Source organism: Cydia pomonella, chromosome 28, assembly GCF_033807575.1.
Source record: "Cydia pomonella isolate Wapato2018A chromosome 28, ilCydPomo1, whole genome shotgun sequence".
In the NCBI taxonomy this organism is placed as follows: domain Eukaryota; kingdom Metazoa; phylum Arthropoda; class Insecta; order Lepidoptera; family Tortricidae; genus Cydia; species Cydia pomonella.
In genome coordinates, this window is record NC_084730.1 from 6457226 (window position 1) to 6481566 (window position 24341).

Here is a 24341-nt window from a genome sequence, read left to right on the forward strand (position 1 = left end):
GGCTTGGCCGTTTCGCTACCGTGATACCGTCACATGGGCGTAAGGTGAAAAATTTATTCACTGTTCATTATTTTACAATACTTCTTGTAGTATCGAAACGGCCAAGCCACATATTTTGACTAAGGTGTAGAGTTTGTGAAGTTAGGGCCTGTAGAATTAGTTGAGAACTATTAATACCCTTTTTAAGGACATTCAGTACCTAAAAGTAAACACAGTGACCGTAAAACGACTGTGTGTATTTAAAACTGATAAGAGCAAGGTCGGAATTTCCTGTCAGGGTTTTTAATTTTAAAACATAAAGCAATGGATGAAGGTTCAAATTTCTGTGTTTATGCTTCAAGTTTTACTATGCGCGTGATTTCATGGTGATAGAAAACATACTTAAAAGTATGGAAAAGTTTAAACTAGTATAGAACTATGTCCGCGGTATAGGACAGGGGCTTTTTAATGAGATCTGGTAAGTTGACTATGACTGTCTAAAGCAGCCATTGTGTTTTTTTTTATTATTATAGAGGAGTCAAACAAGCAGACAGACCACCTGATGGTAAGCGATTACCGCGATAAGTGCGTTGCCGGCCTTAAAAATAGGAGTACGCTCTTTTCTTGAAGGTTTGAAGGTCGTATCGGTCCGGAAATACCGCAGGCGACAGTTCATTCCACAGTTTAGCTGTGCGAGACAGAAAGTTTCTGGAGAAACGCACAGTTGAGGACTGCCAACCATGGTGAGGATGGAAATGTCGCGTAGTGCGATGGCGAAAAGAAGTGCCAGGGATTAATCCGAACAATTCCTCGGAGCACTACCCGTTATACATGCGATAGAAAATGCAGAAAAAGGCCACATCTCCACGCAGCGCCAAGGAGTCAAGCCGATCCGAAATACGCTGGAAGTCGACAATTCGAATCGCTCTTCGTTGGATGCGGTCCAAAGGGAGAAGCTGGTACTGGGGTGCCCCTGCTCATAGATGAGAACAGTCCATAGTTGAGTGTTCCTCGGAGCCCTATCTCTGCAAAGCCTGTGGGGGCTCCGCGTGAATAATTGTAAGAATAAAACACAAAACCAAGCTCGTCTAATCTTCTGTCACTCCTTTTTCTCATTGGGGCTTCGTCATATATTTTGTTCTCCAAAAGGGTACCGTCATCAAAAAAAGTTTGAGAACCGCTGCCCTAAGGTTTAAGAAATTAACAGTTTATAGACAACTATGCGAAAAAAATGGGTCAATTTGTATGAGTATGATTGTTTGTGTGTGCCAAACAGATCTCAGGCCCTGGTCTGCAACAAAGGCCGGAGCTCGCGTCCGGCGTTGATGCCGTGCGCCGCATCTGGCATGTGAGAGAGACCACTATAGTGCATTTCCATAGTAAGCATTCGTACGTCGCGTACATCGTCACGCCGGACGCGACCTACGGCGTTTGTTGCTGACCCGGGCCTAAGACCGGTAAATCTGTGTGTAAATGAAGAACTTCTGTCGTTACAGTACAGTTCACAAAACAAGCCATTAAAAAAAAAAGATTTCTTTTACGTATTTTTCTCGATTTCGATAAGAGAATATCTACTTCACTTCATATTATGCAAGATCAGATCGGGTCTGAAAGAGCAAGTGCTACTTTACACAAAAAAAAAATAGAATAATTTTGGGGTACACGCGTTCTATTATATTTTGAATGTGTATTTATTTTTCGGAAATTAAATTAAGTATTAGCTATCTAACAATGCACCAATGCCTCAATATCAAGAAATACGTAGGTTAAGTCACCAAGATAAGTTGGCAGACAGTCCAAACAGTGCATGTGTTTTTTTACACGTCATACTTCTATGAAATTATGACGTTTACTTAACAATTGCACCGGCTGGGCTATCAAAATCGCTGCCAACTTACCTTGGTCAGACTCTATAGGACCACGATCAACTAACGTGTTTCACTATATATTTCTATTTTCACATTAAACAATGTAACAACAGTCAATTCTGACGCTTTGGCTAAAAAGTTTCCACAATCAACACTTCAACACTACAGATAGCACACTAATTAAATTGACTGTGCTAGATTTTAGCGCGGCTCCACAACTGACTCAACTCGAAATCGCAAAAACTCAACGAACACTCAAAACGTTTAGCCGCATATTATCCGGGTGTTTTAAATGCTTGTCACCTGAATACTGTATTATTACAAGAAAAACGTAAGGCATCAAGTTATCGGCAAGATATCACAGGTACAGATAGCACACTAATTGACTGTGCTAGACTTTAGCGCGGCTCCACAACTGACTCAATTCGAAATCGCGAAAACTCAACGAACACTCAAAACGTTTTGGCCGCATATTATCCGGGTGTTTTAAATGCTTGCCACCTGAATACTGTAGTATTACAAGATAATCGTAAGTAATCAAGTTATCGTCAAGATATCACAGGTACAGATAACACACTAATTGACTGTGCTAGACTTTAGCGCGGCTCCACAACTGACTCAATTCGAAATCCCGAAAACTCAACGAACACTCAAAACGTTTTGGCCGCATATTATCCGGGTGTTTTAAATGCTTGCCACCTGAATACTGTAGTATTACAAGATAATCGTAAGTAATCAAGTTATCGTCAAGATATCACAGGTACAGATAGCACACTAATTTACTATACTACATTTTAGCGCGGCTCCACAACTGACTCAACTCGAAATCGCGAAAACTCAACGAACACTCAAAACGTTTTGGCCGCATATTATTCGGGTGTTTTAAATTCTTGTCACTTGAATACTGTATTATTGCAAAATAATCGTTAGGAATCAAGTTATCGTCAAGATATCACAGGTACAGTTAGCACACTAATTTACTATACTATATTTTAGCGCGGCTCCACAACTGACTCAACTCGAAATCGCGAAAGCTCAACGGATACTCAAAACGTTTTACCGCATATTATCCGGGTGTTTTAAACGCTCGTCACCTGAATACTGTAGTATTACAAGATAATCGTAAGGAATCAAGTTATCGTCAAGATATCACAAATACAGATAGCACACTAATTGACTGTGCTAGACTTTAGCGCGGGTCCACAATTGACTCAACTCGAAATCGCGAAAACTCAACGAGCACTCAAAACATTTTGGCTGTATATTATCCGGGTGTTTTAAATGCTTCTCATCTGAATACTGTATTATACATAGTTGTTTCCCCCGTTTATTTCCTGATCTATTACGTAAGAATGCGGTAAATTAGGTACGCCACATTTATATATAGTTACATAGCTACTTATAATAATTATCAAAGGTCAGACCGGGTGTGCTAATTAAGCTAATTTAACTTATTACCTTGTGTTGTCTTTTTTAATACTACGTTGGTGGCAAACAAGCATACGGTCGCCTGATGGTAAGCGGTTACCGTAGCCTATGGACGCCTGCAGCTGCAGAGGTGTCACATGCTCGTTGACGACCCTAACACCCGGCACCCTCGTTGAGCTTACCTTAATTTTTATGATATATGAGGCAAACGAACAGACGTATCGCCTGATCTTTAGCAATTTCCATCGTGCATGGACACCTGCAACACCAGAGGGGTTGCAAGTGCGTTGCCGACCTTTAAGATGGGAGTACGCTCTTTGCTATAAGCTCACGATTTCCAACCTCTGATAATTATAAATATATTCCCCTAATTAAGTGATTACTGTCATGCTAACCATACATGTCTAATCGCGTACAGTCACGGTACGTTCATGGGTGAATCACGTCTCAAGGTCGTACAGCTGGCAATAATATCCATACAAATATAGCCTTTATTGCTGTGTCATATGGTCCAACGTGGGAACATATGTTGATTGTACACACACCTTGATATCCTACCTAACCTAACCTAAATAAATTAGTGAATTTGATAATCAACATATTTGTCTTTTTGGCGCAACATTCCGTAGCTTGCTATCTTTCTATCTTCTTCAGTCAGTCCCTCAATGCTGGAGAGTGTGAAATCATGTCCTTCTGTTGAAAACCAGATTACTCCATAGGCCATCTACATAGGATCTTTCCATAGGCCAATCAAATTACATCTAAAAAAAGAGCCGAATATGTGATTCGGTAAAGTCTGAACCGTATGTCGTCAAGCTCACCATACTTATTAACCTATCGAATGAGCTAATGCTTTTACGGATACTGGAAAGCGATATGTAAATCTACTACATACCTATGAGGCCTGGATGTTAGTGAGATGGCAATATGAGTTGTGCTGGTGTCCGACTTTATTACCTACATATAACATGAGTATCACATGATTATCCACCTGGTTTCTTGAGCTTAATAGTCGCCTCCAAACCACCCCTTATAGCGACCCCATTCCTCACACAAAGTTTACCTTAAGTTCATATTAGCCTCACTGGATCACTGTTCACTCTGAGTACTGATAACGTTGGTCACAATATACCAGAGACACATCATTATTCTAATAACACCATAAGAACGTTCTTGACTTGATCTAAAAGCAAATATCACTGCCGCGTCGATTTGTTCGCACACAACCTCCTTTTTCCTACTGTCGTTCTCATCTACCCTCTCAACTTCCCTCAAAAAATCCCAATAACCTAGAAGCGGTTACTTAAACGTGACTACTAACGCCATCTACTCCATGACGTTGGCAAATATTAGCTGGTTCGCAATACGTTCGCGACACCGTACATTCCGTGGAATAAGTACCTATTCAGTTAACCATATTTGGCTCATCTCTATAAATGTCTGTGAATGTTTATGAATGTCCAAAATGTCTTTATAGTAACCTGAGTACATAAAGTTTTTTTTTACTGTGCAAAAAATAAACATAAATACTTACAAAGCCACTCTTCGCTTTCTCTTGGCGGGACATTTTGCTGTTTTGTACATTCAGATGGACCATTCTGTAAAGAGGAAACAGCTATTATTTAACCAATTTGTTAATGTTAATTTCAAGTTCTAAATATAGGAAATGATATGTGGTACAAACAAAAAAGTGTTATACTGACATCGCTTATGACAACAAAACAGATATAACAACAAAATTTTGAGGTCCCTTTTTGGAATAAAAAACTTGATTGTATCACTTAAAAAAACCATATTTATTATGAAGTTTATTATGAATGGTGTTGAAAGTATTTTTTTTTTACTGTATTCTTTGAGTAATCTATTGAAATAAGAAAGAAATTCTTTTCTTATAAAATACAGCATAAAATGCTAACAAAACTGTCTGTCTGTGACCTCTCCACACTTGAAATGCTGAACCAATTGAGATGAAATTTCGTATGTTACATCCTTTGTCTTTGTATATTACAATTTTATTTTTATTTATTTATTTCAATATTATTGCACAAACAAAGGAAAATGTACAAACTGCAAACTTAATGCAAAAAGGCAATCTCTACTAGTAAACCATTGTCAAAATAAAACAAGCTCTATTTATTATTGTATTTTCTTGAAAAACTAATAAACTTTGGCATTAAAATGGTTAATCACCCACATTTGTGGAATCATATAAAAGTATTCAAAAAATAATTTACACAAAAATATAATAATAACTCGGATATAATGTATATTGTTTACAAATCAACTATTTGACATAATTGTTACGATTATAGTATTTTGAATAATAAAAGCTGTAATGCATAAATTTATATTTTACATCAAAACTACTTTTTTTTGTATTTTTACTCCTTTGTGTTTATTCTCTATTACCATTAAGATAAAAAAAAACGTGACTACATATCTATACTACTAATCAGTCACTTCTTTTTCATAGTTGTATGTTATAAGAATGTAGTTGAAGAAATATAATGTCAATTAGCAGCCTAACTCAAGGTATTGATAATTTTATACGGACTAGCGGCTGTTGCAAAACACCAAATAAAGAGCTGCTAAGGTCAAATCCTAGCTTCAAGGGGAATTACTCTGCCTAGCTTTTAACTATTTTGAATTTGTTATAAATTGATAAAAAAGTGTTTGAGAGTAGAAAAACAGCTTCCATGAATAACCTAGCATACCGAAATTGTCAATAAAAGTACTAACTATGCCTGTGTTTTTAGTATTCTATCATAAAAAGTCGAAAACATGATCTCATCAAGGCAGCGGAATGCATAACTTATAACCTCCAATAACACTTATATACAACTTCCTTATCATGCAAACTATACTAGATAAGATAACGAAATATCTTTACCACTAAATATGAGTAGAATTAACTTAAGATAAGTTCACAAACAACACTTTTTGATAAAAACATGATAACAGCACATAACAAACAAGTACAGAACGAATACTTAACTACCACAGATAATTTAACAAATTCTTTCCGTTACGCTGACACATCTCACTGACGTCATCCAATCGCATAGTTGCCAGTATTGTCACAAATGTAATAAATTACTGAATAATCCATGTTGTCCAACGTAGCAGACAATAAGTTTTGTTTCTTTTTTAATTTAATTAATAATTATATTTACCTTTTTTGATTGGTTTTTTTATTCAATTAATTACTGGCACAAAGAACATCGTCTTTAAATTTGCTGTTCGAAATTCTTTGAATCGTTTTTCGTTTATTTTATTGTCATTCTCATTATTCAACCGGCACACCACCAACTTGAAGACTCCCGATTAATTTTTTTCAGTTAATCAACCCTCAATATTCCCAATTTGAACCAAATTCAATAAAAACTATCGGAATGGAAAATAAAACTCAAGATGTACCGAAAAAATGCTTCTGCGCAAGATGTTTTCAACCAATAGATGAAAAAGATAAAATTGAAATCGACGGACAAAACTTTCATAGGATGTGCGGCACGTGCTGTAAGTAGTGTACTTACAATCAATTTATTTCATTTTATTATTTTATAAATATAAAATTTAGGATTTCCCATAATAGTTATTATAATCCATTCAAATCGATTGCAATCTTAATTTAATCTGGCAATAACATGTTTTTCCGCCCGCTAAAAATCAAATCATGTTCACACGACTTATGTGCGAATCGCTTCATCTATTTGCATCCCTATTGTTTAAATTTGCAAGTGCGATAGAGCGGCTAATAGACAATTCTCTAATTTTGACTGTCGCGGATACTCCTTAGCAACTCGATCACACGTCCACAAGCAAGTCATGTAAATGCGAGAGGTGTAATATGAGAGCTTCATCTTGAATGAAAGCCATTGTGCTAGACTAGAAAGTCCATTTTAAATGGACTTACTTGGCAGCCTAGACTCTTGACTGGGCATAGTACATTTACCTGATTGTTACAGATGCGGGGGAAGGCCCACATCTCCGTTAAAGGAAAAAATACTGCGTACTTGTATCCATATTGTACAAACAGAAAATAATCCATCTGGGCCCGGGGTTGCCACATATATGCGTCTTTAATTTTACCAACGTTATCCTATTTTTCAGGCATCTGCCGACACATCCCCGCGAAACTGAAGATGTTCTACGGCCATGTCTTCTGTGAAGAGTGCTTCAAGACGTTTGTTCTTGCGAGGCTCCGCGGGGAAACTCCGCAGGTAAAAGACCATTTTAAGGCTCACCTTTTCGCCACCATTGACTTGATATAAAGTCAGTACATTTCGTGCCCCACAAGTCAACACTTGATATCAAGTCGTGATTTTGGTAAAGTTTGTATACGTACAATTTTTGACGTGGCTTTGATGACACTTTAATACTTCATTGAAGTGGAAGCGAAAAGGTTAAGGTACAGTTACAGATGCTAGTTTAGTAACTAGATTATGCTAGTGCCTGAAAGCATACTACTATTGAGCAAAATGTAATCAGTTCCTAAGCGTGCTCAAAAAACACGCTGCATGTGTAACAGTACCTTTAGCCCGTAAACACTATCAACGCTAAATTGATCTAAAATGTATTGTTCAGGTTCATGTGGACAGCTGGTGGATGCAGTTTGCACCGGGTGTCAAGTCACAGGGAAATGCTAGTGAAGGTAAGACCTTACCTAAAGGAAATATTAACTTATTAGATTTATCCTTTCATCGGATACTTTAGGAAGCTTATTAAGAGGGACAAAAGAAAAAAATAAAAGAGTGACTTTTCGCCTACAAACTGTCATGCAGTTTGGCGAAGCTTTAAAGAAAGTATTGTAAATTAAGGGTTTTGTATAAAAAAAAGCTTAAATTAGTATTTCTCATTGAATATAAGAAGTGTTTGAACAATCGCATGCCTTATTCGATGTAGTAAAATTAGGGATCTAGTGTCGTTGATCAATGCAGAGGATGTATTGGCCCTTAGTGGTGCATCTGCATCTGTATTGGATGGATAAGTCCGGAATATCGATCATCACATAGAAAATCTGTTCCTTAAGTTTTCTTAGGTCTACAATGAGGGGTTCTGTAAAAAGCGACCAGTAAAGTGGTGATGTTTGGAGTTACTGGAGCTTACACCATAGCTTAAGCAACGTAAGGTCGATCGGGTTGTATAAAAAAAATACTTTTAATTTTCGGGGTTTTAAGCCACGGTATTGTTTTTTAGGTGCACAGCAACCACCCAAGCCCGAAGCGAAGCCGGACGCGAAGCCCACGCCGGAACCCACTGAAGGCAAGCGCTGTGTGTGCGCCCGCTGCCTGCAAGCTGTTGACGACGCTGACAAGGTGGAGATCGGTGGCCAGACGTTCCACTGCTGCTGTGCGAGATGCTGTGAGTAATCAGATTCATTCCATTCTTAGCACTTTTTTAAATGAGCCTGGAGATAGCTTTTAGCTCTTAATATAAAGAATCGTTGTCATAATACGTGACAATCCAGAGGGCCTACCGCCAACCACTTCCTTCGTTTGTTTGCCTAAATTCTGTGAGATATCGGTTTTATTCCATTCATCAGCTCCTTACACACGGCTGCTAAAAAGCTTGCGGAGTTGACCTTGCTGCTTAGTAGTATGCCATCAGATCGTGCTGTATGTCCCGACCAGTTAGTATGACCTAGAACTCTCTGAAGCTTGGTTGGTCACAAAGGAGCCGGGAGCCTGGAGCCTAGTCTGCTTTTAGAACCCAATCTCGAAATTAGTCATAGATATACGACCTAATACTGACGGTGACATTGGAAAATTATGTATCAAATGGCAAATGGTACTCGTATCTTGTGACGATAGCAGTTAGTCAGACGAAGATAAGTTTGCAGCGATTTTGATAGTCCAGACGTGGCACGTGTTATTTTAAACGTAATACTTAACACTTGCATCGTCTGGGCTATCAAAATCGCTGCTAACTTATCTTGTTCTGACTCTAGTATTTTTCTATGGTGTCATAACGGCCTCTTAAACGTTTACATTTCTATTTTTAGGCTCTTGCCACCAAGTACCAAAGGATAACCTCAAGATCTATTGTGGACAAGTGTTCTGCGAAGCGTGCTTCAACCAACATATCATGACCCGTAACAGGGATAACCCTACGGAGTTTTTCAGGAGCTGCTTTGAGCAATGGCAGGTAAGCGTCTCCTTCGTTATTAATGGTGTTGATTTACCTGTTGGTTTAGTTGTCCATCATAAAGACTTCTTACCCTTACGCTGGACTCGCTATTGTTGACTAGTTTATTTGCTAGTGTTCAAGCTTGTGTACAAACTCAATCTTAGACACCGTTATGTTATTTGTCTCTTTTGCACAAATGTGGCTACAAAATACCCATTATGTATCTAGATTACTGCTTGCGGTGTTGTCTCAACGTGTACTTGTAATGGTTTTGCAGAGTAACCCCCAATTCGCTGAGAACATGAGGATGTTTATGGAGAACAGCGCGAGCGCGCATTCTCCGCTGATCTTCATGGCGCCACCGAGCTGCCGGGTCAACGCGGAGCGAGAGGAAGTGGACTCCAAGTGTAAGTTACTGTCCATACCCTTATATAAACCTGTAACAGGCAACCAGGCTTCTGATGCTCCAGTCACTTTGACCTTGGCTGCTTTAACCCTTTGAACGCCAAGAACTCCTAAAGGTCTCGTGTGCCGTCGTGCTCACCACGCTTAGGACAACTATAGGTGTTATGACGTACGCTGTCAAAGTAACCGTCACTTTCAATTAAGGTTTACATTAGCTCGCTTGCGCCCGGTAGCTTGGCGTTGGAGTGATGTTTGTGTTTATGAAGTTCAACGTTCAAAAAGTTAAGGCGAAGGCTAGACGTACCGTACAATAAATACTGTGATTTATTGATATCTATCAAATAATTATCGTGATATCTATTGATCACTTAGTCTAGTATATTTATAATATTTATCACGGAAACCTAGATTACTGAATTCTGGATCTTAGTTTGTGGTAAAAATTGTGATCCGTCAATATACTAGACTACACGTATAGTAAATTGTGCGATATTTTAGTTCGAATCTATATACGTATTTAGCTATGGAGACTGACGACTCAACTCTGCGAAACGTTACAGTACTGACGTGATAAATAGCACGTGTAGCTTTGTTGCGTAAACAGAATGGGAGATTGTGAACCTCCAGTATTTACCATATTGATCGATTACAGTATATATTGTACGTGTCTAGCCTTGTTGATACCTACTTGAAAACTTAACCCTAAGATATATATATTTCCCACATGCGGCTCTTCAAACATGTGTTCTATTTGCGATGAGTAAGACTGACATTCGATTGTCATTTTTGAACTGTCAGCCTGTTAAGTATAGGCCAACCGAACTGGATTGCAGTTATCCTAATAGCGTTAGCTGGTGTACTAGTAGTGTTAAAAATAACAAGCTCAACTCCTATAGTTGTATTTTTACTCCCCACATCCTGATCTGAATAGAATCATTTCGTACAATAATTTAATTCCTTATCATAGGTACTTTGTCAAAAACTTTCAGATCTATAACTGGTCCATTTTTCCATAGGTGCCTGAGTTGAATATGAGAAATTTTACAGCCGCGACCCCCGCCTCGACTCTGGACTCCTCATGGGACCTCACCAACGACAACAGAACCGAGGTGTCGTACCCAGGGTCAGAGTTCCAAGCTTCAGCCGAGTCCTCCACTATGGCGGCCGCGGAAAAAATCGAAAAGCTGACAAAATACCTTCGAGATACGTCAAATTTTAATACGGAAACGCCGAAAAAATGGAAAAGAGATTCGTTCGCTCCGATAGCGAATTGCAACCATTTGTCACGGCCAATTGTGTCGTCTCCTTCGAGTTGTCCTAAATGTCTGTGGCAGTCCGGTACGATTTATGTCAATCGTCATTAGTGATCGGGAGTTTAGTTTTGTTGAATAAATTGTGGTTTTTGAACACTAACGTTTTATTTTAATTGGTAACGGAATAATACCCTGTGGCCACGTAGTCAGACTGCTTTGTCCGACTGACGGACGACGTGGATTTATTTTTCCCGTTGGTTCGTCTATCGGACTATAGGCAATCGCAATTCCACTCCGCCCGAGTAATCGGTCTACTTGGTCTTTTTAATTCCAGTTAGATCGACTAATCGGCCTGCATGGATTCGCATTCCGCTTAGTTCGAGTGATCGGTCTACCTGGCCTTTTTTTTCCTGTTAGATCGATTAATCGGACTAAAACCTCTCCCCATATAGTCAAAATAATAAAAACAACTAAGTACATGTTTTTTATTATTATATATCTAAATTAACATAAAAAAAAACTGCAATTATATATAACAAGTAGAGATGTGCCGACTAGTCGCCGACTAGTCGGGAAAGCCGACTATCCGGCCACATTTATAGTCGGCGACTAGTCGGCGACTAGTCGGCAAAATGAGCCGAATAGTCGGCTGCCTAGATCTTCCAAAAAAATAAGGAAATAAAATAAAAAACCACCATACTCGAAGTGTTTGCCGATTTACCCAGTCCACCTCGCGAAATAAGTACTTGGCATTGATTACACTTCACTTTACTTGAATCATCTTCAACATCGTCAAAAAATGTCCACACGCGTGATTTTCTTTTAGTCATAATGTTTATAAAGATCACTACTTGTTTATTTAAACTTTTAAACAACAATTACGATTCGTTATGTATGTTTTTCTAATAATAACACACCGGAGCAACAAGTGAATCGGAAAGGTAAACAAAACTAGTCAAAACATGAAAACGCAACCACGTGCGGCAGCGAATCAGGCGACCCGAACGTTCCCGATTACGCCCGAACTTAGGCGAAGACCATAGTCGGCTACGCCGACTAGTCGGCCGACTAGTCGGCCACCTGACTGCCGACTAGTCGGCTAGTCGGCTAGTCGGCCAAAACCGTAGTCGGCACATCTCTAATAACAAGATAAATAAGGAACTCAATATACACTTGCTAAATAATTATGAATGTAAAAAAGCCATATTGAAATGGATAAGTGCGCTCGACTATAATGCTACTGAGGATATAATTCGGAAATGAAATCTTAAAAACAAATCGATACAACACACATACAAACACACCCACACACACACACACACACACACACACACACACACACACACACACACACACACACACACATACACATACACATACACATACACATACACATACACATACACACACACACACATACCATACACATGCACACATACATACACATACCATACACATACACATACACACACACACATCTAGCCTATGCTTTATTGCATATCTATCTATATATATATATATATACACACGTACCCACACTTAGCCTAAAATAGATAAGAAAATATATATATATATATATTTTTTAAAGAATAAGTAATATATAATCAAATGTAAATTTTGTAAACTTTATCAATTTGTAAATTCATTGTAAAATTATAATGTTAATATCAAAACTTCTCTTAGTGTAGATCTAAATCTGTAATCTGGAAGAGCGAGGTCTCCTGACACAGGTACTTCATACCTAATAGGAGGACTCGACCACTGTGTATTTACCAACTAAGATTGAAATGAAATAAATGATTATCTTATCTTATCTTATAAAAAAACTTCTCTTTTAAAATTAAACTTAACCGCACTAAAACGAATACTATTACTAGAGCGTTTTCGATTAGAGCTCCTATATTTTTTTCCGACATCCTTATACAAAGAGCATATAATCACTACGTTTATCCTTATATTTCAACCAATTGACACAAAACCATAAATTAATATCTACCTAAAGCCCCCGTCAGACTATGCGCGTGAATCGCGGTGCGACTTCGCGGAGCGAACATACCGCGATGTTGACGTAGACTCCACACTCGCACAACTTCACACTCTTCACAGCGATTTCGCAGTTTGGTTCGCGGCAAGATCGCCATCTTGCACATAGCGAATATGTATATGACACACACCCAGTGCCGGATTAACCATTAAGCAAAATAAGCACTTGCTTAGAGCACCACATCTCTAGGGGGGCACCAAAATCGTAGGAAAAAGTTAGCGATCGAGCGCGCCAGCGACCGGTTATGTGTTATTGTTAACTTACGCGTTTAACTGCATAGTTGATTTGTGCTATTGAAATCTGAGCCGTATTCGCGACTTGTTACGGTTGAGTCCAGAATGTCGTCGTGTAATAAGTGTGGTGATAATTTTATTGGTGATGGTGATGTACCGTGCTCCTTTTGCGGAGGATACTATCACTATAGGTGCTCCGGAATGCTAGAAAACACTTATAAGAGGATGACAGCAGAGAAAAAATCCAATTGGAGGTGCATCCCATGCCGTCAGTCAGAAAATAACGACTCACTGTCTGAACTTGTGAAGGAGTTCAAAGGTTTTAAAGTGCAAATGCAAAAAATGCAGTGTGGGCTTGACCAAGCAAATCAGGGAATTGCTAATCTCGAGGGGAAGCTCGGCGTAATTGAAAGTCGACTAGACAATTTCGATGTGCGGCTTACCCTCACAGAGAGTAAAGTTGACCGCCTCCCATCTATTGAAGCCAATCTGAAACAGCTGGAGGCTGAGTTTGCTACTCTAAAATCGAATGAACGTGACAGAGACCAGTTTTGCCGGCTGAACAATGTCGAAATTAGTGGCGTTCCTCAAAAAGACAACGAGAATTTAATGTCGATTTTAAATAATATATGTTTGAAGGTTGGTTTTGGTCTGCTTGAAACTGATGTCGACTCAATACATCGCGTACGCCGCTTCCCGCTATCCGTAGGTAGCGGAAACCGTGCGGACCCGAGGCCCCCGGCGATCATCGTGCGTTTCTGCCAGCGACGGCGCAAGGACGAGCTGGTGGCGGCAGCGCGCGCGCGCCGCGGCCTCACCAGCGCCGATGCCGGTCTCCCGGGCCCGGCGCTTCCCATCTACGTGAACGAACATCTCACGGCTGTAAACAAGATACTACTTAGGCAGGCCCGGGATAGGAAAGCCGAGTTGAATTTCAGTTACCTATGGGTTAAGCAGTGCAAAATACTCATGCGAAAGAATGATAGTTCGAAAGTGTATGTCATAACTAGCGAAGCTGACCTAAAGAAATTAAAATGACTATTCAAGTTTGATAATTGGTATAGCAATAATTTACTTTTTACATATTCAATGTTAGTGTTGATATGTGTTCATAAAAGTAATTACGTAAGTCGTGTACTAGACTATTTTTTACTTTGTATACCGTATGGGAAGGAAACTAGTTCAGAATTTCACAGGATCTCGTTTCTAGTTTTAAATTTAATACCTGAATTGACTCGTCTGAATAAAAATAATAAAGTAATATTTTCTTATTATTGTAATGTATTATTCATCAAGAATAGATAATAGCATTTCAATCTATTATCAGAACGTGAGGGGATTGCGGACAAAATCTCATACTTTTTTATCTAGTGTAATTAATTCGAACTATGATCTAGTTTGTTTATCTGAAACATGGCTGAACCCTGACTTTTTTAGTAGTGAGTATTTTGATAGCAGGTATGAGGTGTATAGACGGGATCGCGCGGGGCGAACCGCGCAGCGCGGAGGGGGTGTGCTTGTGGCGGTGCGGCGCGGTCTCAGTGTATCGCGCCGGGACGAGTGGTGCGCGGCGCAGCGGCACGAGGAGTTGTGGCTCACAGTGGAGCCGCGGGCCGCCGCCGGCGCCGCGCCCCACTCCCCGGGCGCCTCGCGTCGATCGGCCGGCCGACCGCGGGCGCATGGCCCGCTGTTGCATATTGCTTGTTGTTATTTTCCACATAATGATAGTCATATCAATTCCCTGCGTTGCTTTTTTGACAATGCGGCTAGGATAATGAATACCTACCCAGAAGATATTTTCGTTCTTATAGGTGATTTTAATGTATCTTATGCCTCATGGACCTTGTGTGCGGATTCAAATCGTCTCAATATTGAGACTAGGGCAGATCCAACTGCTATAGTTCTTTCCGATTTTATCGCTCTAACTGGTGTAAGCCAATATAACAATTGTTTTAATATAAACGCACGTGTGTTGGATTTGGTAATGGCCAATGTTGATTGCACGGTTGGTGCCTGCTCGTCACCGCTTACGCAGGAGGATCCGCAACACAAGGCGTTGAATATTTCACTAGCCTTAAACTTAATGAGTTATTTACCGCGCTTGTTACCTAATCAATGTACTAGACCCATCTTTCACCGCGGCAACTATGACCTTATTCGCAAGGAGTTATCTGAAACCGATTGGTCGTGTTTGAATAATATGAATGTTGAGGATTCAGTTACGTATTTTTATTCGGTTCTTAGAACACTTATTTTCAGTCATATTCCACACAAATGCGTTAATAGTAATACTGGATACCCTCCTTGGTTTTCTCGTGCACTAATAAAAGTTCGCAAACAGAAACTATCAGCCCATAAAAGGTGGAAAATATATGGTAATCCGCTAGATAGGGCGGAATTTAATTTATTAAGAAAAAGGGAGCACAAACTAGCCAACGAATACTATAATAATTTTATTTCATTAGCTGAGGATAGGATACGTAGCGATCCTACTTATTTTTGGTCGTTTATGAAGTCAAAATTCCCTAGTAACTGCGTACCCGACCAAATGTCTTACCTTGGTGAATTTTCTAAAGATGGTAACACAATTAGTAATTTTTTTAATAGATATTTTAACTCTGTGTTTGTTACTGATTCTTCTGTCTTACCAGATTATTTGTATGTAGCTAATAACTCCCTGATTGATCTTAATTCCGTTGAAATCTCCGAGGATTGCGTCTTTAAGTTTTTAGAAAGAGTAGACATTAAGAAGGGTAGTGGTGCTGATTTGATTCACCCCCTTTTCATTAAAATGTGCGCCCGTGAATTGGCAGTGCCTTTAGCTCAAATTTTTATTAAGTCCTTAGCTCATGGTCACTTTCCCTCCTCTTGGAAAAAAGCCTTGATAACACCAATTTACAAAAGTGGCGATGCGCACCTGGTAACTAATTACAGGCCCATTAGTAAATTAAACATATTTGCAAAAATCTTTGAAAAAATCGTTTACAACAAAATTACTTCTGCCTTCTCTCAGCACATTGCGCCTAACCAACATGGTTTTTGTCAAGGTCGTAGCGTTGATACAAATCTCCCTGACCTTTACCGATTTTATTATCAATGGGATATCTTCTGGCTGTCAGGTGGACGTCGTGTATACTGACTTTTCGAAATGTTTTGACAAAATTAACCACAATAACTTAATAAAGAAACTCTTTGAGCTCGGTATACACGGCGACCTTCTTAGATGGATAAAGTCTTACCTGTCCAATCGCAGTCAGGCGGTTGCCTTGAAGGGTTATACTTCTTGCTTTCTTCCTATACCTTCCGGAGTACCCCAAGGATCACATCTTGGTCCTTTACTGTTTATTTTATATGTCAATGACATGGCAAACTGTTTTAGGAACTCTGAGCACCTCGTCTATGCAGATGACACAAAAATATACAAAGCTGTGTCCTCAGAAGCAGATTGCCATGCATTACAGCATGATTTAGATAACTTTTTCCTCTACTGTTCAGATAATCATCTTTTGTTAAATACTGATAAATGTCTCGTAATCAGCTTTAATCGTAAAAATGATCCGTTAGTTTTCAATTACACCTTAGCTGGAAAAAATATAGCCCGGTGTAACTTCCCCTACCTACACCCCAATCTACCCCATCTATTAAACCCCGGACCTAATAAAATAAGGAACCTAATCGTTATCAATCCCACCTTTAAAATTACCCCTAAAATTTACCCCAACAATAATTTTACCTTAACAATTATTTGGCCAAGTGATCGTCTAGATAAAGGTAGGACCCCTCGAAATGAACCGCGGTACCCTAAATTCTTTAATGAGTAACAACTAAATTTTGGACTCTGATTCTACCTGATTAAGTATTACCTAGACGTTAAGACTCGGAAATTTACTATACTAAATAATTTATTATGTTGAGAGGAAATAATCGATAGGATATTATGTTAAAATTCAACCCTCAGCAAAATACCATAAGATTAAGTTATTCCAAACCATTTCTATATTAAATATGACACCTTATAAGTAGAATGAAAATATATAACAATCGACAAGGTATGAGCAGTGTCACGGTAAAGGATATGGGCTCCGCCCCCACGCGCAAGGTCGTAGACGACGGGTGTAGCCTTAAGTTACAGAAACTATCAATGATTTTTGATGTAATGTAAGATATATTTTTAATAATTAATTAGAAAGATATTTAGTTATTGCAGCATATATGATTATATAAATATAAAAATATATTTGGTAAAATCCTGCTACTCCTATTAAGTCTTCGGGGTAACATTGAAGCAGCACTCCCGGGTTAAGCCCATTTACACACTTATATTAAGATTAAAATATTATTACCTATCAATCCTATCATCTTCTAAACGAGGTGTGAACGGATCACGCGTGCTGCCTCTAATGCTAGATGCAGGTCTGAAGACTCTTACTCCGATTAGCAATATCAATCGGGCCACCTACTATCTTATTAGCCAGACGGGCTATGACCAACGCTTCGCAACCCTATACAAACCTAGGGGCTGACGAAGAGAAGCGATAAGTATTCGTCAGACACCAATTACTTATCTTTTATATCCAAAAGCTAAGGCTACTAAGCCATTACCCAGTCCCCATAGCTAAAAGTAGGTTGAATTTCTAGGCCTTTCAAATGTATAAACGAAGTACAAGTTTAACTCATTACTGTACTTTATGAGATCGAACTATCAAGGTGAGTATTATTCCACTCAAAGATTCCAATGGACTGCGCTCGCCTGCCAAAGGGTCTCTAAAACAAACCATTCTTTTATCCCAGAATAGTCTGTGTTCCAAAACCCAACTTGATATGTAAGGATTGAATATATAAATACCTTAGGACCTGATCGAATACTCAGTACTTCGTCTCTACACCAAAAACCCAGAAATGAAAATAAATAGATATAAGATGTTACAGATAACCCTCAACTTTCCACTCAGAGTAACAGTCTGGAAGATTTAGGTAATTAAAACCCATTACCGGTATTTCACTAATATTATCATTAGTACACGTTATAAAACATAGCTTCACGTCATTAGAACCTTTTGAAAGATATATATATACACCAACCAATCGAATTTCTAGATCAAACCTAAGAGAGAGAGACCCTATAACAGTGTGTGTGACTCTACCCTATTCCTACCCTTAGACCCTAATCTAGTATGTCCAGAACACAGATCGTACTTACCATTGATCTAGTGATTTGGAACATACACAAGTGTATCCCTAAGTCTAAGCTGTAAGCATTCGGCCGACAAAACCGAGGTATAGCAAACCCTAGTGTCTGTGTGATTGGCCCCCTCCTCATCGCCACGTGGGCACGGTGGATGAGAATAGACCGCCCTAGCATGTCTATAGGTAATCAGCGCACTAGCACACACACCCGTACCAGTCACTTGGGATACCCTGCCATGACTAAAACTTTATCTGTGTTTGTTACCAATCATGACAGAAGCCCTCCCGTGACCAGCACTAGCATGAGCCAGAGCACCGAAATATATAAATATATTTAATACGAGACCTAGCCTCAATTACTGCAGACTTCAGTGAGCTGAGATTACTCTCAATGGCACGCACGTGATGCCCTCACATTCATCTAACAGCTGGACCTTGAGACTAAGGAGAGTATGCTCGCCTCTTATGTTGGTAAAGAAGAGACGCCAAGTCCTCTCAACTTGGATCAAAAGACTTCTAAACAGCTGCAATTTGACACCGTTAGGGAGCAGCTGATTAGATGGACAAACTGTTAGTCCAAACAGTGATCTGGCTTTATAAAATAACAAACTAACCTCATAGAAAGGTAATAAAATAACAAAATTAGATATAGTAACACAGATAAGAAAGTAAAGAATCTCCACCATAGCCTAAGCTTAGCATTACGACAACATTGTCTCCGCAATGCCAAACATAGACACAATTTACAAGTTTAAATTTACCAGGATAATTCCCAGCAAACACAAACAAATAGAAGGAATAGTAGAGAAACTTTACTTACCCAAAGCCAGAGATACCGCCAGTCCGATGGTTAAAGAATGAATGCCCATCCTCCGTACTTTACGGCCCTTTTATATACTTTAGTAGCGACATAACAGCGACATAACGGCGACTAGCGACATAATAGCGACATAACAGCGACATATTGGCGACTAGCGACATAATAGCGACATATCGGCGACATAATAGCGACATAACGGCGACATAATAGCGACATAACGGCGACATAATAGCGACATAATAGCGACATAACGGCGACATAGTAGCGACATAACGGCGACATAATAGCGACATAACGGCGACATAATAGCGACATAATAGCGACATAATGGCGACATAACGGCGACATAATAGCGACATAATGGCGACATAACGGCGACATAATGGCGACATAACGGCGACTTAGTAGCGACATAACGGCGACATAGTAGCGACATAACAGCGACATAACGGCGACATAATGGCGACATAATGGCGACATAACGGCGACATAGTAGCGACATAACGGCGACATAACGGCGACATAGTAGCGACATAACGGCGACATAATAGCGACATAACGGCGACATAACGGCGACATAATGGCGACATAACGGCGACATAATGGCGACATAACGGCGACTTAGTAGCGACATAACGGCGACATAGTAGCGACATAACAGCGACATAACGGCGACATAATAGCGACATAACGGCGACATAGTAGCGACATAACGGCGACATAATAGCGACATAACGGCGACTTAGTAGCGACATAATGGCGACATAACGGCGACATAACGGCGACTTAGTAGCGACATAATGGCGACATAACGGCGACATAGTAGCGACATAACGGCGACATAGTAGTGACATAACGGCGACATAATAGCGACATAACGGCGACATAGTAGCGACATAACGGCGACATAGTAGCGACATAACGGCGACATAACGGCGACATAACGGCGACATAGTAGCGACATAACGGCGACATAGTAGTGACATAACGGCGACATAGTAGCGACATAACGGCGACATAGTAGCGACATAACGGCGACATAGTAGCGACATAACGGCGACATAGTAGCGACATAACAGCGACATAACGGCGACATAGTAGCGACATAACGGCGACATAACGGCGACATAGTAGCGACATAACGGCGACATAATAGCGACATAACGGCGACTTAGTAGCGACATAATGGCGACATAACGGCGACATAATAGCGACATAATAGCGACATAACGGCGACATAGTAGCGACATAACGGCGACATATTGGCGACATAACAGCGACATAATGGCTTTTACGCACACAACGACAGGATTCGCTTGGTAGTCAGTTTAAGTAGACCAAAAAAATGATAAAATGAAACGTTTCAAAACCTATCAAGCATGAATATGCTAACATTATTATTTAACTTCAGGTATTATAGTTTTGTTTTCTGAAAATAACGTCTGTATTGTAATATTTTATGTTTATTATTAAGTTAGTAACTGAATGTTCTTTATTGCACCAATAATTATGCATTTATTCTAGGTTAACTTCAATTGATTATTATCATTCTTCGCAGCATTTTAAAATAAATAAAAAAATGAAAATTCACTGAGTGTTATGTATTTAATCGAAATCAGAAGTGGTAAAATACGGAAACGTGTCCTTCAAGTTGTAATTGTTAGAATACGGAGTGAAATCATGACTGAAAGATGCAAACGAAGAGTACTGTAGTTTTTCATTATTTTCTATGTGTTTTAATATAAAACCAAGGCCAATATTACGAAATAGGCATATGGCTAGTCACATCCGCCCCCAAATTTAAGGTTTTTATGAATTACTACAGGAATTTATAAAAAACTTCAATTTCCTCTAGATTTAGTCGGAAAATTTCCCCCCCTTTTTTAAACGTGTAGTGTGTATTCCAATACTAAGTGACTGTTAACGACTTGGCGTTGAAATCAGTTCATCAGAACCCCGTCAATGATCCAAGACAACTTTTTCCCCAGAAACCTCGCTCCGCCAGAGATACCAGATTGTGAGTCCGATAGGTCCTATTAACCCGTTCTTGCCAGCTCACCCCGGTCTCGGCGAGATCTTTTTCTCTGTGGACCGTACACTTCCGTAGAAGAGCATCTAATGAGACAACAAAAACTCCCCATGCAAAACGAAGAAACCTTTAATTTTTATAAGTACGAAGCTTTCAAGTTCCATTGCCAAAATTCGAACCAAATTTCACTGCCTTATCACTCTCAGCCACGTGTTCTTGGCGCGTGTCTCATACTTAAATAAGATACACCGACCTTTAAGTTTGTTTGGGTGTTTTTTTTTTTTTTTTTTTTTTTAAACAAACTTAAGATTGACATTAGTTGACACTAGAGAGTACCTCAACATGGTATAGTAAAATTATTTTTGTCTTAACTAAAGAATCAATTTTTTTTTTCTAATTATTAAACCTTAGACCTTATACCAATAAAACAACCTTATAATTATGTTTAATTAATTCTTGAGAAGAGCCTCGTCTATTCTAGACGCTCACGGCCCATAAAATATGTCGAATGTCGGATATATCCCATCCAAGATGAGTGTGTAGATTTCGTAAGTGTCTTCATACCTTGTAGAGTACTAACTTAGAAAAATCTACCCTTTTAAATGGGTCTAATCCAAAGGATTTTAACCTACTGATAAGACTTTTCTAGTTAGTTGTGTTTCCCCTTCCCCCCCTTTTTGTTCCCCTGCAAACACCGACAAATCTAGTTTGATTACACTCCAGCCTTTGTCTACCTGTATCAATCCATTCTTAGTAATAAAAGTTCATTCGTCTGCTAGACATCCATCGTTTCATATTCATACATCCCACTCTTAAATTCCCACAAACTCGTAACAATACACGCTCAAATCATCAATTTTCCTTCCTCATCCACTCTTTCATTCGATTTCTACAGACAGTCAAGACTCTTGAGATGCAATAAAAAAAAACAAACAAAATCTATTATGGTACTTTCAATTGAAAGGAAGAAAAAAAACCCATTCTGTCCTAGCCCCATACTAGCCCAATACCCTTGTTATTTATTTGTTAATTACTATTTGAATACACATATGTATATATATATATTTTTTTTTAATAATTATTTTATTCAACTGATACACCAAAAAAAAATTTTTTTATTTTATTTTTATTTTATGATAACGCTCCGCGATTAATCTCTATGACTTTTTATTCTTCTCTTATACCGTTCAACAATGCAGCGTCGTCCTTCCATTATACAGTAGACCATTGCACCATGGATATGTATAAACAGCTACCAAAAAAAAAAGATATCCCACCCTGTACAGAAGTTTGCATGCTAGAATCCTAGAATGAATCCTATAAAAATCAACATAGTTGCCTACTTCTATGAGAGTATTTGAAAAGTATAGAAAGCTTGAGTCTGCAAAATAACAACCTCATGTGACCACGACCCTCAGCCGCGAAGAGTCAAGAAAGAAAACAAGTGAATAGTACTGCTTACAATAATGAAAAAGTAATTCCGAATTGAGACTATCCTACTGTCAACCCCAGAGAATCAATATGGCTATTTGTAATGTCTAACTATTGCCCTACCAAGAGCACAAAACCACACTCTATTATGCAACACTCATCAGCTAAATGTCATACAATTTTGTTCTCATTACCCTTATACTGGGAAAATTGTCACATTGGGCAAAAATCACTCATCTACCAGACTTGGCCTACATTGGAATGCTATTGCAATAAACCTTAAATTGACTCTAGATGTACTCTGCCTCTATATGGCTAGTTCATTTTTCCAGGCAGAACATTTCAAAATATGTCCAAGAGAAAATTTACAAAAAAAAATTAAACCCAACATCGAAATTGGTCTACAACCCGTGTGATAAAATATACTAAACATTAGGTATTTTATCCCAGTATAATTCCGAATATTTCTCAGATGACATTCGCGATGATGATGATAATAAATATTAATTAATCATATATGCTACAACAAATAATTAAATAATGATTTCAACTATAAATGTTTTACCATATAATGCATTTTACAAAGGTCAATGACATGTCAAATCTTCATTACACCAAATACACTTATACATATGTAATTATTACATCCAAATTTATAACCATATTACATCACATATGTCTAACAAGGTTTGAAACAATGTACTTTAATTTAAAAAAAATTATCCGCTAACTTCATTCTCTTTCTTTTTCTTAAAGTATGCAAGTGCTCCATAGTAACATCTTAAATAAGTAGAATTGACAAAAGCACAAAATTCTGTGTGTAGATTGTTAATAGCAATGAAAATAAACATTTTTTTTTTTTTAACCATCGCTCATTTCTTGTGATTTCACGCATTAATTTTCTTCATCTACCACAATGCTCAATAGACCTCAGGACAGTTGCAACAGGAAGCCCTGTGTTCGTTGCTACTGGCTCATACTAGAGTTTGTAAACAGACAATGGTGTCTTATCTCCTCTTCTGACTTGTTCAGCACAAATAACTTGTCGAGATTCTCCGGTTTTATAATTTTCACAAATCATTTGAAAACACTTTAACACTATCAAATATTCCACATTTTGACACATTAACTCTCTCAATTAGAATTCAGCTTTTAACTTCATTTGAAACAATTTTACACTTTTACTCACACCTAAAAAAAAAAAACACACTCCGTTTGACTCCATAAAACAAAACCTAATTCATAATATTAAATACATAGGGTTCCTAATTTACTAAGCATAATTTTATTTATGGCCCCGATTTGTTATTCACTTATTCACTCATCGGGATTCGAACTTTGATCTGAAACGTTTATGCTCTATACCTTAAGTCTACCTTCGAAACCACTATGCTATAAGAGCGTTAAGAAACCAGACGAATTTAACAATGAGTTAGTGGGAACATACATACATAGAGATGGTACAACAAATGGCATGTTTTGTCGAGAAACAATGACGTTGTTCTGATAAGAACAGTTTATTGATTGATCAACAGATA

The 24341-nt window shown here is 38.6% G+C and overlaps 4 protein-coding genes across 4 annotated transcripts in view; 3 read left to right on the forward strand and 1 right to left on the reverse strand.

Annotated features, from left to right (window-relative positions):
- Window positions 1-6315, reverse strand: part of LOC133533079 (protein diaphanous) — a 72868-nt gene extending 66553 nt beyond the window's left edge. Inside the window, exons 1-2 of the transcript XR_009801791.1 lie at window positions 6166-6315; window positions 4810-4873 (exon numbers count right to left, since the gene is read on the reverse strand). The gene's annotated coding sequence lies outside the window, so the exon portion shown is untranslated. The remainder of the gene's footprint in view (window positions 1-4809; window positions 4874-6165) is intronic.
- The window catches only part of LOC133533090 (small ribosomal subunit protein eS1), a 196414-nt gene that overhangs the window by 66343 nt on the left and 105730 nt on the right, over window positions 1-24341 (forward strand). The window lies entirely within an intron of this gene.
- Window positions 6457-11213, forward strand: LOC133533091 (cysteine and glycine-rich protein 2-like). The gene is made up of 7 exons (XM_061872039.1): window positions 6457-6791; window positions 7386-7495; window positions 7860-7926; window positions 8472-8636; window positions 9277-9419; window positions 9679-9808; window positions 10823-11213. Exons 1-7 carry the CDS (start codon window positions 6668-6670, stop codon window positions 10828-10830), a joined length of 747 nt encoding a protein of 248 aa, XP_061728023.1. The 5' UTR covers window positions 6457-6667; the 3' UTR covers window positions 10831-11213.
- Window positions 13326-14387, forward strand: LOC133533009 (uncharacterized). Its single transcript, XM_061871918.1, has one exon. It carries the CDS (start codon window positions 13442-13444, stop codon window positions 14372-14374), a length of 933 nt encoding a protein of 310 aa, XP_061727902.1. The 5' UTR covers window positions 13326-13441; the 3' UTR covers window positions 14375-14387.

Excerpts from the sequence above, each read along its gene's own strand:
- LOC133533091 (XM_061872039.1), top strand. The coding sequence starts at position 6,668 with ATGGAAAATAAAACTCAAGATGTACCGAAAAAATGCTTCTGCGCAAGA. Across the intron at positions 7,927-8,471 it reads ACAGGGAAATGCTAGTGAAG|GTGCACAGCAACCACCCAAG; the intron begins GTAAGACCTTAC and ends ATTGTTTTTTAG. Across the intron at positions 8,637-9,276 it reads CTGCTGCTGTGCGAGATGCT|GCTCTTGCCACCAAGTACCA; the intron begins GTGAGTAATCAG and ends TTCTATTTTTAG.
- LOC133533009 (XM_061871918.1), top strand. The coding sequence starts at position 13,442 with ATGTCGTCGTGTAATAAGTGTGGTGATAATTTTATTGGTGATGGTGAT.